General features: G+C 55.1%; 2 protein-coding genes across 2 annotated transcripts; one reads left to right on the top strand and one right to left on the bottom strand.

The window, feature by feature from the left end:
- Positions 1-125: 125 nt before the first annotated feature.
- On the bottom strand, positions 126-4,522 carry POFUT1 (protein O-fucosyltransferase 1). Its single transcript, XM_035343737.1, has 7 exons — positions 4,346-4,522; positions 4,132-4,253; positions 3,690-3,872; positions 3,005-3,117; positions 2,353-2,545; positions 1,860-2,102; positions 126-1,746 (listed from the first exon to the last, which is right to left on the bottom strand). The coding sequence occupies exons 1-7, from the start codon at positions 4,446-4,448 to the stop codon at positions 1,558-1,560; spliced, it is 1,146 nt and encodes a 381-aa protein (XP_035199628.1). The 5' UTR covers positions 4,449-4,522; the 3' UTR covers positions 126-1,557.
- Positions 4,523-4,591: 69 nt separating this feature from the next.
- On the top strand, positions 4,592-13,741 carry PLAGL2 (PLAG1 like zinc finger 2). The gene is made up of 4 exons (XM_035343736.1): positions 4,592-4,664; positions 6,978-7,198; positions 8,591-8,994; positions 9,926-13,741. Exons 3-4 carry the CDS (start codon positions 8,732-8,734, stop codon positions 11,145-11,147), a joined length of 1,485 nt encoding a protein of 494 aa, XP_035199627.1. The 5' UTR covers positions 4,592-4,664; positions 6,978-7,198; positions 8,591-8,731; the 3' UTR covers positions 11,148-13,741.
- Positions 13,742-14,283: the final 542 nt, after the last annotated feature.

Raw genomic sequence — 14,283 nt, 5'->3', positions numbered from 1 at the left:
CCGCCCCGGAGCGCGATGGGGCCCTGGGCGCCCCGGGGCCCCCCCCGGAGGGGCCCCCCCCCCCCCCCCCCGGAAGCCCCCGGGCCCGGCCGGCCCCCCCCAAAGGACGAGCAGGGCAACGGCACTGCCTACAAAAGCTCTTTATTGTTAGAAAAATACGGGTTTTTTATATAAAAAAAATCCTTGTTTCTCCCGCTCCGCCCGACGGGGCCCGCGCCCACCCCCGGGCAGCAGCCGGGGGCCGGGCAGGGGGCAGCGAGCCGCCGGCCTCCTGCACAGCACAGGGAGGGGGGCGGAAAGTAACAGCGGTAACAACAAAACACCAAAACCTCCGGAATTAACCCCAGGGAAGTATTTGGGCTGCAGCAGAGGTGGCCACCCCGGTACCACAGCCTCACGAGCGGCACTTTTAGGAATTAACCAAAGTTCTGCGGTCTGTATTCAAAAAAGGCGCCAGGAGGACAAAGAGGCAGTGGCCGAACCGAGTCTTTCTGCTGGACACCCTGCTGTGGTTCCGGAGGTAAGCTGCGCTGGGGCAAACCGAAGCTTTTTGTCTGTTTTGCCATTTGCCAACGCTTTTCAGTTAGCCGTGCTGGGAACTAGCCCTACCGCCAGCACTTCTGTTGTCAGAGGGGTCGCTTTTACAGAGTACAGAAATAAAAACAAACCGTTAACACGGACCTAGGTAAAACATGCACCCACCCACGCTACAGCTACTTCAGGAGTTTTAGCTTACAATTACATTTCTAACAGATTTCCACCTTACATCAACAGCTACAGAACCCTAAGTCTCCAGCTCCACTACGAAAGATCTTCCATCCACATCCCTCCAAAAAACCTTTCCCCAGTTCAGTACAAAGAAAATCCGAACCCGTAACTGCAACGAGGAAACACACCACCAGCAGGCTTCTCTAGCACCGCCCGAGAGATCAGGGTGTTGCTCCACAGCCGCCCACTGTCACAGCACTGCTGCGAGGCGGGAGTGGAATCTCCCGCTACCGGGCACAGAAAGCGAGGCACCGAGGTGGTGTGGGTCCAGTAAGGCAATAACCGTGCTCGATAAAACCCAGGTCTTATTTCCTATCCTGAGCTTTATCTTGCACCACTTTTCAGGACCGTGGTATTTCAGACAAACATTTGCACTTTACAAGAGCTCACGGTCAGGTTTGGACAACGAGAAGCTTCTCAGCATCTCCAGATAAATTGACTAAGGGTAAAAGGAAATCCGAGCAGCTTCTTTGTAATTGGTGGCAAACCCCCAGAAACGAGGATGGAGAGATACATGAACTACATCATAAGAACTGCGTGCATATAGTTTACAGTTTCCTATAAACTTCATGATTTAAAGTTTCTTTTCTGTCTGGTTTCGCCCTAGAAACACAGAAGTGAGGTCAGACAGAAGAGTGACCGTGAGGAGCACCCAGGAGCTGGAAACAGCCCTGCCGCAGCCCGGCAGCGTGCTCTGCACAGTGGAGAACACCGCTAGCACCCGAGTGGTCCCTCGGCAAGGTACCACGCTCAGAGCTCTGGGAACTATCGAGCCCGTTCCTCTCTTGGTCAGAATTCATCCCGTAACCTTGGCGGGTGGTCCATGCCAAAGAACGAAGAGGGTTTTCCATGCACGTCACGCTCCCTTTTTACAAAGGCCGTAAAGGAAGAGACACAGTTCCCGATGAAGTGATCGGACTGGCCAAGAATATACAAATCGATCTGAGCCACCTCCGGCTGCAGGCTTACCACTCTGACCTGCAGGGGAAAGCAAGGAAAGTAAATTAACCCATCTGCTACTACAAGTGTCTCAGCACAATACCAGCTCTTATTAGAGCGCTCCTGCTGGAACTGCTTTCCAGAAGCTTTACCTTTCCTTGGAAGAACTGCTGTATTTCCTTCGTGTAGGGCTCGGAATCGGTAGCGATGTAAACAGACTGAGCTTCTGTCTTTTTCACCCAGAGCTTGAGAGCACGTTTGATCTCTTGCAGGTCCGGCAGGCACATGTCCATGGTGAGGGGCACAGCAGCGCTTCGGTCATAGCCCACGCACTGAGGCGAAGCCATAAAGTGAGACCCGGCTGTCCCGTCCTTTAACATGTTACAAGCATTTTTCTGTTGGAAGAAGAGAAAACTCCACGTCTGAAAGGAAACGGTGCAAGGACACGCTACCAAGCCCCCCACCAGCAGCGTCACGCTCTGTCTGAAGGAGGAATCCCAACAGCATTCCTAGCACGGAACGCAGCCAGTTACTGCATGCAGGCAGGGTTCAGGCGTCCGTCCCCGAAGGGCAGCTTCTCCTCCAACAACTTCTCCACGGCGTTAGCCACCCCCCTGCAGCAGCCAGCCCCGCACCGAGCCATACCCAATCCGAGCCGATCCTCAGGTGAATTCCCACGTACGGCCTAACCAGCAGGGAGTGAATGTAGGCGTCTCCTTTCTCCACCATTTCGTCAGACCACACGATGTACTTCTGGAGGGGACGGTGCTCCTCCAGCACCGGGAACTGGGCTGGAGCCCCAGGTAAGGCAAGTACAGGGTGCTCGGATGGTGGAAACCTAAGGGGGGGGGGGGAACAATGGGGAGAACAAAACAAGAACAAACAGATGGAGTATAACAACCTTGCACGCATCATCTTGCGCGAGGACTGCTGAGTACAAGTTTGGGGAAGGTAAGACCAGAAACTACGAACAGCCTGAAACACACAGCGCCTCTCACTCCGGGTCCGAGACCACTTCGCTGTGGGAACAGAACCGCGGAGCAGAACTGCGATCGCACATTTTACCTCCCCCCCCAGTAAGCAAGCAATTACTACTCTTTGACAGACAAAAAGGTAAGGATCCGATACACACAACAACGAGCTACCTAGCAGTGACAGCTTATGTTTTCATCCCAGGCTAGGGCAGTTGTCACCCAAACACATCCAGGTGACTGAAGTCACTCGTGGCTTTGTTTTCCTGGGTTATTCTGAACGCCTAGCGCGGCAGCATGCCAACAGCTCCCCTGCTTCTTGCTACCTTTGGATCCACTGGTCCTTGTACGCAGGACTGAAGGAGATTCCCTTGAAGAGTTCAGACTTATCAAAATCCACTTTGAACTGATCCCAGAACGGACCAAACGGATTTCCATCCTGCAGGGGAGAGACAAGCGCTCAGTGCACACGTGGGGTCTGAGGGTGAGCTGCCAAGATCCTGGGCTGCAGAGCCAAGGAGTTCCTCCGACACAGGAAGAGCACCGAGTGAACCTAACAGCCCGTGCGTCCCTTATCCGTTCCACAGGAGGAAGAGAGTGAAACAGTAAAGAGTTAATTGAGGACTAATGCAAAGGCTGCTTTAAAAGAACACCACCACCAGAGTCATTAAATGTCTTAAAGGTTACTCTAAAGCCAGTTGGACAGTTATACCACAGACAGGAACCGGGCAAGGACAGGCAGAGATGGGCATTTTTCCTTCCAGGCTTGTTTTCCTTACAGCCACGATCAGGTGTGAAGAGGCAAGACCTACTCACACCAACAGCCTTCCCGAACCCTGGGCGTTTGCTGGCAATTCTTTGGAAGAACTGCCAGGAAGGAGCAGCAAGGCACGCAGATAAGCAGCAAAAGGAACGTCGCTCATGGCGATCTGGGGCCGTGTTTGCAGACAGATGAGCCGGCCACCCCCCAGCACCCCCAGCACCGAGCTGCGGGAGGCGGGCAGCCCTTACCTTCATAGGACAGCTGCTCCTGTCCGCGCTCCTCTGTGCCGCCGCCTCGAAGCAGTAGGCCACGCGCTCCCCGGGCCGCCAGTGCTGCGGCGCCAGCTCCGCCATGAACTCCTCGAGGCTGAGCACGCGATGGTAGCGCAGCAGCGGCTGCAGCCTGAAGTACTGCTCGTAGGGCACGTGCAGCTGCGGGCGGCACGCACGGCCTCACCGCGGGGACGGCCTCCAGCCGAGCCCCCGCTACCCCGGGGCCAGTTCCCCGGCTCTGCCCCCTGGTTCCCCCGGTGCTCCCCTCGGTCCCCCCCGGTCCTCCCCGATTACCCACGATCCTCCCCGGTGCTCCCCTGGTCCTTCCCAAGGTTCCTCCCGGTCCCCCCCCGATGCTCCCCATGATCCCTCCCGGTGCTCCCCACGATCCCCCCCGGTGCTCCCCCCCGGTGCTCACGTTGGTGTAGGGCGGCCGGTGGTGCCGGTACTCGATCCACGGCGGCACGGCCAGCGTGCGGTTGAGGGCTCGGGCGAAGGCGAGGGCGCCCAGCAGGTGCTCGGCCTGGTTCCCGAAGCGGCCTGAGGGAGGGGGGGGGGAACGGGCCTCAGCCTCCGCCCCACCGGGCCCCGGCGGCGGGCGGGGGGGGGCGGCAGCGGCGGGAGGGCCTCACCCATGCAGGGGCAGTACAGCAGGTACCCGGCCGCGTCCCAGCCACCGGCTGCCAGCGGCGGGAGGAGAAGGAGGAGGAGGAGAACGGCGAGCGGCGGCGCCATGGCGGCGGGGAGCGGGAGGCGGGAGGTCGGCGGGAGGCCGGCGGGAGGCCGCCCCCTTCCCGTCGTGCCCCGCGGCCCCGCGGCCCGGCCGCTCTAGCGGGGCGCGGGCACCATCGAGGCGGCGGCGGGCCCCGACGTCACTCCCACAATGCCCCGCACAATGGGGCCGCCGCGGCCTGCGCCGGAGCCGCGCCTGGCGGGGCCCGGGGGAGCGGGGTGAGTGCGGGGGGGGGCGGGGCGGGGGCGGCACCGGCTCCCTCTCCCCCCCCCCATCCTTCACTGGCTCCTTCCTCCCCCCCCCTCCTTCTCCTCATCCTCCCGGGGCTGCCCGCGGGCACCGGGGGGCGGCACCTGTGGGCCCCCGGTACCGGCAGCGCCCCGGGAGCACGGCCCCGACCCCCCCCCCTACCCCACCGGTTCCCCCCTCACGGCCGGTCCCGGGCTGCCGCCGCCCGCCCGTGGGGGCTGGGGGGGCACCGGGGAGGCCTCGGGCCGAGCAGCCAACACCGGGCGTGGGGCGGGGGCGGCGGGAGGCCCCCGCTGTGGGGGCACACCGGGAGGTGCGGGTCGGTGTGGGGCCGGCAGGAGGAACACCGGGGGCGTGGGGAGGGAGGGGAGCGGTGCTTGGGAGAGCAGGTGCCCGGGGGCCGGTCTGGGTCCGGTGTCCTTTTAATCGTAAATAACAACAGTAAATGAGCGGGAAGTGGCAGAGGATGCAGGAGGGCGGCAGCAAACCGGGGCAGAACCGGCTTGGAGCACAGGACGGAGAAGTCGGGGGGTTGTTGTGATGGGCTGCGCGGTACCGAGGCAGCTCCCGGCGCTCTGCCCCCGCTCGGTCCCCGGCAGCGGCCGCAGGCCGGGGGAGAGCCCGTGCCCGGGCGGGCTGGTGCCGGGCTGCCAGGACCGGGCTCACTGCAGGGGCTGCGCTGAGCTCCGGCCCTGCCTGGTGCTGGGCTCCTCCCAGGCCCTCAGCTCTGCCGGGTCGCTGCCCGTTTCTGCTTGAGCAGGTTGAAGCTTTAACAACGTAGGGCGGCTCAGCAAACCTGACCGGGGGGGGCTCATCTGGCTGGGGGAGGGAAAATGACAAACTAAGTGGCTTTTCAGCACGGTGAGGCCCTCGGGCACGCTGCTGTGTGGCTGTAGGACAGCTGGGCCAGGGCAGTGCAGAAGGAAGGGGGGACGAAGGGGACTTGGGAGTCCTGATGCTGAGCTCGCCGGTCCCACCGTGTGAGCGCAGCCGCCTGCGTGCGGGAGGAAAAGGGGCAGCGCTGGAGCGGCTCCTTAGCGAAGGAGCTCCTTAGCAGCAGGCAAAAGCCAAGGATGGAGAAATTCAAACTGCACACCAGAGATGCCCTTTAGGAAAGAGAAGCTGCATCCACGAGGTGTGGGGACCCGTCGGCCAGGCCCGCTGCCCCACCATCCCCGCTGCAGCGCGAGCGGCGCAGCTCTGCATTGCCCAGGTCAGAGAACCGACCCGGGCTCCTTCTGGTGCTGCCCAGCTGTTTTTAACCCGGGTCAGCTCCCCGACGCAGCTCCGTGAGCGGAGGGCTCTCTAGGGGCAGGCACTGCTCAGGTACTTGGTAACGAACCGTGCCTGGAGGAGGTTTAACCACTGGAAGAAACTGTGGGAGCAGGCGGGGGGCTCTGTGGCAGGGACTGGCTGTGAGCCCTGAGGGCTTTTTGTACAAGGCGCTAACTGGGACGTCTCTCACGGCGTTCCGTACACTGACAGCTGCCTGGGGTCGCGCACGGTGTCAGCTTTTTGCACAAACTCTGCACAGCAGTGAAATATTTTGCGTACGTTGGCAGCCAGCGGGAATCCAGCCCTCAGGTGGATGGTGTTTTTTTCCAGCTTGTTCACTCTGAGAACCTCTCAACCTCTGTAGAACTGAAAGAGGAAAATTGACCTGATTGGAGTTCTCTGTAACTATCTCATCTGAGATTTCTGGAGCTTCACAGGCTAGAAGTGTTTTTCAAGGACTAGAGCAGACCTCTCTAAGTCAAACAGGCTCCCGTGCTGGCACCAGCCTGTGATCCACCACAGGTTGTTTCCACGCAGTGGTGACTGTTTCTGGAGGCTACAGAGTTGCGGGAAGTGCTACTAAGAAGCTATTTTAAATATGAAGGTAGATCAGAGTTTTGTAGCCCCCTGTGAGTTGTGTTGTCAACCTCCCAAAGATCCCTGCCACTGTGCTTATGCCGTCACCTTTAGGTGAACCAAGTTGCTGAAGAGTTTTCAGTGCTGCTGTGCCAGACCCTCACCCTGTGGGGATTTTTTCTTTCTCACTCCGCAGCTGTCGGCGTCCTGCCACGTGCCCTTAGGATTACAAACACACTCGGTAGGCAGAGTCCTTTTTCTTGTGAGAATCTTGCAGTTTTTCAGGAAGGTTCATGAAATTTAACAGTAATCAAACACAGAAAGGACCATGCCTTAACTCATTTGTATCTGGATCTTTGCTCTGGAGGCGACAGGAGGTTTGTGCACCTGACTGTTAAAGACAGCAAAGCTGAAATTTTGTCTTCTTTCAGGTAGCTTTGAAACTGGCACAGATGGCTGAGCTTGTTCGGAGGGGAATAAGCAAATACCTGGAGGAACTGGCGGAGAGACCTGGAACGTGTACGCGGCCCTGAAGCAGGACATAGGGAACGTTTATCATTCTCGGCACCCATCTCAGAGGTGAAATACTCACAGTCCTACACGCCAGCAAAGACAGACCGCTCCGAGACACGGGGTTCCTGCAGCCTAAAGGGTAGGAGCAGCCGCCATGTCACGCTGTGTCGTACCAAAGTGGCGCTCAGCAGTCCCATCCTTTTTTGTTGTGCTCTGCCTGCGTAGATTCAGCCCGCCCAAACCTGAATTCTGCTCCTAACGGACGCTTCCACACCTACGCAGGGACACATTGTCGTGGAGCCATCCCGTTTCCCGGTGTTTTGCACCCCGAGGGGCCGGCGGGCGGTCGCGTGCTGACTGTAGCTGCCGTTATTGTCAGCTCAGCTATTTATAACGTTTGGCGCTGCCCTTTCTTCATGGGGGTTGGTTGGTTCCCTCGTAGTTGCACATCCTGCCCACAACTGGCACTCTTGTTGATGTGCAGGCAGGAAGTTCCTCCCTCTGAAGCAATCATGGAGTGAGAAAGAGCTTGAGGGTTTGATGCTATTTTAAGGAGAGTTTCTTAGGTAGCTAAATTCAGCGAGAGAGCTTTTCTGAGGTTTTTGTTGCATCTCACCAGGTACTGGTGTAAGCGCTGCTAGAACCTGATGGAAACGCAGTGCTCTGCCAACGAGACAACCGAGATCCAGGAACAACCTGCTAGCGGAGATCAGTAGAGGTTTCCCTCTGCATAAAAGTCAGCAGAGAATCGCCGTAGGTTATGGGGATGCAGGAGGTGTGTTGGGTTGAGCGGGTGATAGTCTGAGGTTCCACAGCGATGGATAAGCGTGTAAAAGAAAAAGGTATTTGTTTGTTACTGTAGAAAACGGGGAATGCAGGCAGGCAGAATTTGCCCCACAGAAGAAAAGAGAAAATACAGTGACTTATCACGCCCTCGAGAGAAGTAGCACCTGCTGCCTTCCTGAAGGGGGTGGCTGCGTGGCGGTGCTGGTAGCACCAAGCTTTCTTCCGCAGCCCCGTCCACCCACGTGTGGTACCGCAGACTGGTTTGCTAGGAGACGGTCTCGCTAGTGCAGCGTGGTGGTAGGAGAGTGGATGAAAAAAGAAATCATAAAGACCGTAACTTTCTGGTCCAGGGGAGCAAAGATCAAGAGCAGGGGAGAGTAGACGTGAAGAACGTGAAAAAGGGGATGAGGAACGGTCTGCAAAAGGTGCTGGGAAGGCGAGGTATTTAGAGCTGCAGAGACAAACCCGCCTGTTTCAGGAGGAGACGCACACAGCAGGTAACGCTGCCTCTAAATAGTTGCACAGACGTTGTTCAAAGAAGCTTAACATCATTTTATTCAGGGACACGGAACAGGGGTTAAGAGAGGCAAGAACCAGGCGTGTTCTGGAGCTGGGGATTTCCCATGCCTGTGAACGTGCAGCACGAGCACCTTCGCACGTTGGTAGCGCTTGCTGACGCTCACCCGCGTTTGTGTGCTCAGGTGGAAGATGTAGTGGGTTAACGCCAACTCTTCTGTGATTCCAGATGATGATGATTTGCTGTTAACGCAGTTTGGTCACAGAGGGTTCCAGCTGAAACTGCACCCAGACAACATCACGGCGAGACGGGCAAGACGCCTGCAGGCTCGAGTTGTGCTTGACATGGCCACGTTCCACTAGGCCTGCCATGACGGCATTTTTTCCCAGTGTTCCCAACTGGATTCAAGATGCAAAGCAGGAGGAGGAAGAGACAGGCTGGAAATTAGCTCCCAGGCCAAGAGGTGAAGAGGCCGCAAGTCAGGGAAAATGCCAATGTGAACTATCAGAGACCGCCTTCACTAACGTGGACAAGCTGAGAACTCACACGCTCTCTCACACTGAGCAGAGACCGTACAACTGCCCCCAGCTGCACTGTGGCAAAGCCTTTGCTTCTAAGTACAAGCTGTATAGGTAGGTAACTGCTGAGTGCCTCTGCAGAACAATGCTCCTCTGCCAGAAGAGAGGGGAAAACCCCTCCATCATGTTTTTTTGATTGAATTTCTGAGAAGGTGGAGGAGGGGGAATGCCCTTGTTACCTTGCGAAGCAGTTGAGTCCCAGACATGACCATACTTGGCATCTCTTTAAGCACCTTCCAGAGAACCTCAGTTAATGCTTTATCCTGAGCTCAAGACGTTTTCTGTTTTACTAAGGAGGAAATTGAAGCAGAAAGTGAAGTTCACAGATTAAAAACCAAAGAGAAAAGCAAGAATAGCATTCACATTTCATGAGCCCTACCTCTGTAACTTTAATCACAGAAACATTCCTATGGCACCATTGCTCTAGCGTGAAGAAGTAGAGCTCCTATTTACGTGCTGAAATATAGAATAGAATAATTAAGCGATACGGTCGTTAGGAACTCGAAGACTAGATGAACAGTGTCAGAGTATAAGGTACCGAGGTAAAATCACTCCACAGTGGCTGTCAACAGACATTGCCACCGTCCGATGCTTCCTGGTGAAATGAAGCCATCTCATCAGCGGACGAGCATTTCTCGTCCTAAACTGCTACGACTTTCTTTGTCATTTCCCCCCCCTTTGATAGCCTCAACAGAGAGCAGGAGCCGAGTAGGTGACTGAAGTATCCGTCTGCAGAGGTGGTGCGTTCTAGGGAGGACAGGAACTGCTGAGACAGACCCTGACCGCGGCTCGAAATGTCGTGCTTGTGCGCCTGGAGAGTCGCTGCCACCCAGGCTGTCAGTTCAGCCCCGCTTAGTGGCGTTAAAATGCCCTCTGGGATTTCTGTGGCATACAGTGTAGGACGCAAGGAACATTTTGAAAAAGTAGCATGTGTTCTCCTGGGGGTTGGACACTAGTCTAAACTTTCCTGCTTTTCTCCCAAAAGGCATATGGCCACTCACTCTGCTCAGAAGCCTCATCAGTGCATGTACTGCGAGAAGATGTTTCACCGGAAAGATCACCTTCGCAACCACCTGCAGACCCACGACCCCAACAAGGAGGCCCTCCACTGTCCCGAGTGTGGCAAGAACTACAACACCAAGCTTGGTTTCAGGCGACACCTGGCCATGCACGCGGCTGCCAGCGGTGACCTCAGCTGCAAGGTATGCCTCCAGACGTTCGAAAGCACCCAAGTCCTGCTGGAGCACCTCAAAGCTCATTCTAGACGGGCTTCTGGCGGGGCGAAGGAAAAGAAGCATCCGTGTGACCACTGTGACAGGCGCTTCTACACCCGGAAAGACGTGCGGAGACACTTGGTGGTGCACACGGGGCGGAAGGATTTCCTGTGCCAGTACTGTGCTCAGAGGTTTGGGCGGAAGGATCATCTGACCAGGCACATGAAGAAAAGCCACTCCCAGGAACTGCTGAAGATTAAGACGGAGCCCGTTGACATGCTGGGTCTCCTAAGCTGCAGCTCATCTGTAGCAGTAAAAGAAGAGCTGAGTCCCGTCCTGTGCATGGCATCCAGAGACATGATAGGTGGTAAGAGCTTCCCTGGCATGCTGCCCGTGGGCATGTACAGCACGCATCTCCAAACCATGCCGAGCTCAGGAATGCCCCACTCTTTGGTTCCTAACTCTCTTCCCATGGGAATGAGTTACCCTCTGGAGCCTTCTTCTCCCATCTCCTCCCCACCGCAACCTCCTCCAAAGTATCAGCTTGGATCTACCTCATATTTGCCTGAGAAACTACCCAAAGTAGAGGTGGACAGCTTTTTGTCAGACTTCCCTGGCAGCCTGTCTCTCTCATCTGGTGAGCCTCAGTCCTCCTCGCCTCAGCCACCCCCTCTGGATGAGGCTTTGCTTTCCAAGAGCCCTGCTAACCTTTCAGAGGCTCTCTGTGCTGCTAACATGGACTTTTCTCATCTTCTTGGCTTCCTCCCCCTAAATCTTCCTCCTTGCAATCCACCTGCGTCTTCAGGGGGATTGGTCATGGGCTACTCACAGGGGGAGACACAGCCACTGCTTACCACTTTGCAACATCAACCTCAAGAATCTCCTGGAGCTGGGGCCTCCCTGAACTTTGGGCCCCTTCATTCATTGCCCCCCGTCTTCACCTCCAGCCTGAGCACAACCACGCTGCCACGTTTCCACCAGGCGTTCCAATAAGCTGAAGATAGCACTGGAGAACAGATCTTTCAGTCACCCTTCTGTGGAGAGCCTTAAAAACGCACAACTCTTACTTCCCTTTGGGGTGCGAAAGCTTTGCAAAGCTGTTTCAGACAGGAGGTTTCAGATCTCTGCAGGGAGCACTTGTAGACTGGAACAGCAGAGATCCCCATGCGAGTCCCAGTCCTGTACAGCAGAAAGTTTTCAGCTGATAGACTGGATATATTTTATCTAATTCTTAATCTGTGAATCAGGAGCCACACTTAGCACTGACCTTCCCTGAGGTCCTGGAGCGATGTTCCTCTTTGGGAAGGGATCGTCCCTGAGAAGGAGTTGAGACTCGTTCATCCGGGGCTAAACTTTTGAAGAGTCCAGCTTCCATTTCACGTTATGACACTGCAACTCTGGCAGAACAGCCAAACCCTTCACACGGAGAAGGAGAAGTCAGGACACCCGCTGTGTATGAAGCCAACGGGGAGGAGGCTGTCCTTCCCCACTACCTCTCATCACCTCGTACCGCTTACTCCACCGAATACCGCTTACTCCGCATCAGTGTTAAGCACCGAGTCCGTTTACATAGCGAGTTCAGCTACGTCACCTCGCTCCTCTTCGCGGAGCCGTTAGGTTAAACTCATGACAGTGACCTTTGTTTACACAATGCAAATCTGCTCCCACCGTTACAAACATAGGAGGCACCAGGATACACTGGCTTTATATCTGGTGTAGCTAGAACACTGTTTACACGAAGTCAGGTTGCACTGATTTCTCTTCACTTATCACGTTCTTCCCCCATGGGGAAATACACTGCTTTGTCGGACCATTTCAGCCCCTGCCCCTGCAGGCAGCAGCTTCCTGTGTATTTTCTCTGACTACCCCCGTGGCAAGGGGATGGAGCAGCTCGCAGAACTTAGCTTGTTTTTGTGGATAAAGCCCTTTTAAATATCTCCCCCAGGCAAACATCGTGCATCTGTTCTGGAAACCAAAGCATGTGAAGAAGCTAGGTGAGGAGGGGGGCAGCAGCACTGAGACCCGTCCGACCAGGCACGGGTGGGAACGAGCTTCAGGCCCCCGCTCCATGGGTTCCCTTGAGATGAGGAACAGAGTACGAGTTTCTAGTGGTTGGTTTGTTGGTTGTTGGTTGCCGTTTTGTTTTGTTTTAGCCACAACAGTTTGGTGAGGTCAGTACCCTTTTGGCTTCTCTACGAAGCAGTCTCAAGAGATAGATTTTTTTTTTTTTAAACCTCTCGTAGGGTGATAACAGCAAGGAATTGGGAGGAAAAATTGGTCCCAGCTTCATTTACACTCTGTTACTGTATTTGAAGCATTTTTCCCAACACTAATAGTTGCAACAAGTGCTGAGAGTTGGGGCCTGCAGTCACCCTTCCACTTAGGATTGGTTCCCCCGGCCTTTTTGTTCTCTCCTTTTTTTTGAGCCTTGCCTCTTGAAGTTCTGCTTCCCTTGCTCCCTGCCCCACCTCTTCAGTTCTTTCCCGGACTGTCTCCCTCCCGAGGGTTACGCTGCTAAGTGGCAGCGAGCTGTGGACGGCGTTTAGCACTGTCTCGTCTCCTGCTCTCGTTTTCCTGGGCACTTGTTTGAAGCAATGACGCGCGGAGCTCACTCACCGTACAGTAGTGCGGGTTTTTGATTACAGCCACGCAGACCCTTGTACCTCAGCACGCAGGAACCACTGTAGGCCACTATCAAGCAGGAAACCTGTCAATATTGTTCTCCATAAATCCAGAAAGTGCAAAATCTACCTCTATTCTGTTATCTCAGCTCCTTCTGTGAAGCCAGATACTGCCCTTGCCCATCTCCCCGAGCGCACCCGCTTCAGGCAGGACGCGTTACCTTCTGCCGAGCCACCGCTGGCACGGCCTGACAGCAGCCGTGCCTCGTGTTGTATGGGCTTGTCCCCGTTCCATTTTACTCACAAATTTTATTTGAATTTAGCTTAGTGACTCCTCCCAGAAGGACTGTTTAGCGATCCGTTGTTTCTCCAAACCATAGCTCATTTGTTGTAGGTTAGCCAGCGATGCTGCAGATACGACTTTTGTATCAAGATGTAATATAAGATTTACTTACCTCAGCAATATCCCGTGGCAATGATCTCCCCGAGTTAAACGCAGTACTTCCTTTTCTCCCCTGTAAAACGTTGCCTTTCAAAGTTCAACGAGTGCCTTCTTGTTCTCTAACGCAGCCAAGGTAAATCGGGCATTTCAGCGACTCTTCTGTTTACCACCACTGAATACCTCAGTCCCCCCTCCTGCCACTTCTCCTGGCAAACTGAAGAGTTTCTCCACGCTACCAGTAACACGCGAGCCTTACCCTGGTCTTCAGTTGAGATTATTTTTTTTTTTTAGAAATAAATGGCCAGAGCTGGTCACTTACTGCCAGTGAGGATCAGCAGTTATGCAATGCCATCGCACGCCTTCTGCCCTTCCGAATATTCGGCTTTCTTGCTTTTTGCCTGCATTGTACTCTCAACAGATGTCACCACTGGAATTCCTTTAGCAGCGGTAGCTAAACTTAGAGCCAGGCATCTTTTTCCTACCAGTAGTCTGTCAAAGAATAAATGGAATTCATTTCCCTGTTATTTGCATGTGTGATTTGCTTTCCACAGCCACTCTAACGATCTGACCTGCAGTAACATTTGTTAATTAAGTGGAAGTTTAAACCAGCCAGGGGAGCGTGTTTGCAGACAGCGCGTACAAGCCGATACCAGGTACTGACGCTGGAAGCTGGAGTCAAAGTCGCTGTTCCACAGCAGAGCTTAGCACTTGCAAGGAGTTTGTCAGCCAGTCCAGAACTGCAGCGTCTGAAACACTGAGCGTACACAGAAGGAATTGGAATTGCTTTCTGATCAGCGAACATCTTTTAGCTGATGGTAACAAAAGACTACGACAATCTAAGATACGCCACTTAAATCTAAATTCTTTAGGAGGCGGGCACTGAGCTGTTAGAAAAATCAGTAGAAGTCAGCTTGGACAAGCACTATTTGTAGGTAAGGTGCAGCCTCATGCCTGCCCCAGCACAGCCCGGACAATTGCTGTGGTTGTGCACAGGATATTGGTGCACGAGGGAACAGCTCCCACTACGATAGCTACATGGTGATCAAAAGTTTCAGCCCGGAAAGGT

This window comes from Oxyura jamaicensis, chromosome 20 (genome assembly GCF_011077185.1).
Source record: "Oxyura jamaicensis isolate SHBP4307 breed ruddy duck chromosome 20, BPBGC_Ojam_1.0, whole genome shotgun sequence".
Classification (NCBI taxonomy): domain Eukaryota; kingdom Metazoa; phylum Chordata; class Aves; order Anseriformes; family Anatidae; genus Oxyura; species Oxyura jamaicensis.
The sequence above is the reverse complement of the archived record's forward strand: the minus strand, read 5'-3'. Positions and strand labels throughout refer to the sequence as shown.

Bases quoted from the DNA above. Each gene is read 5' to 3' on its own strand.
- POFUT1 (XM_035343737.1), bottom strand. From the start codon at position 4,448: ATGGCGCCGCCGCTCGCCGTTCTCCTCCTCCTCCTTCTCCTCCCGCCG. The intron at 4,254-4,345 runs GTGAGGCCCTCC...CCCCTCCCTCAG, and splicing joins GCTGTACTGCCCCTGCATGG to GCCGCTTCGGGAACCAGGCC. The intron at 2,103-2,352 runs GTATGGCTCGGT...TTCTTCCAACAG, and splicing joins TGAGGATCGGCTCGGATTGG to AAAAATGCTTGTAACATGTT.
- PLAGL2 (XM_035343736.1), top strand. From the start codon at position 8,732: ATGACGGCATTTTTTCCCAGTGTTCCCAACTGGATTCAAGATGCAAAG. The intron at 8,995-9,925 runs GTAGGTAACTGC...TTCTCCCAAAAG, and splicing joins TCTAAGTACAAGCTGTATAG to GCATATGGCCACTCACTCTG.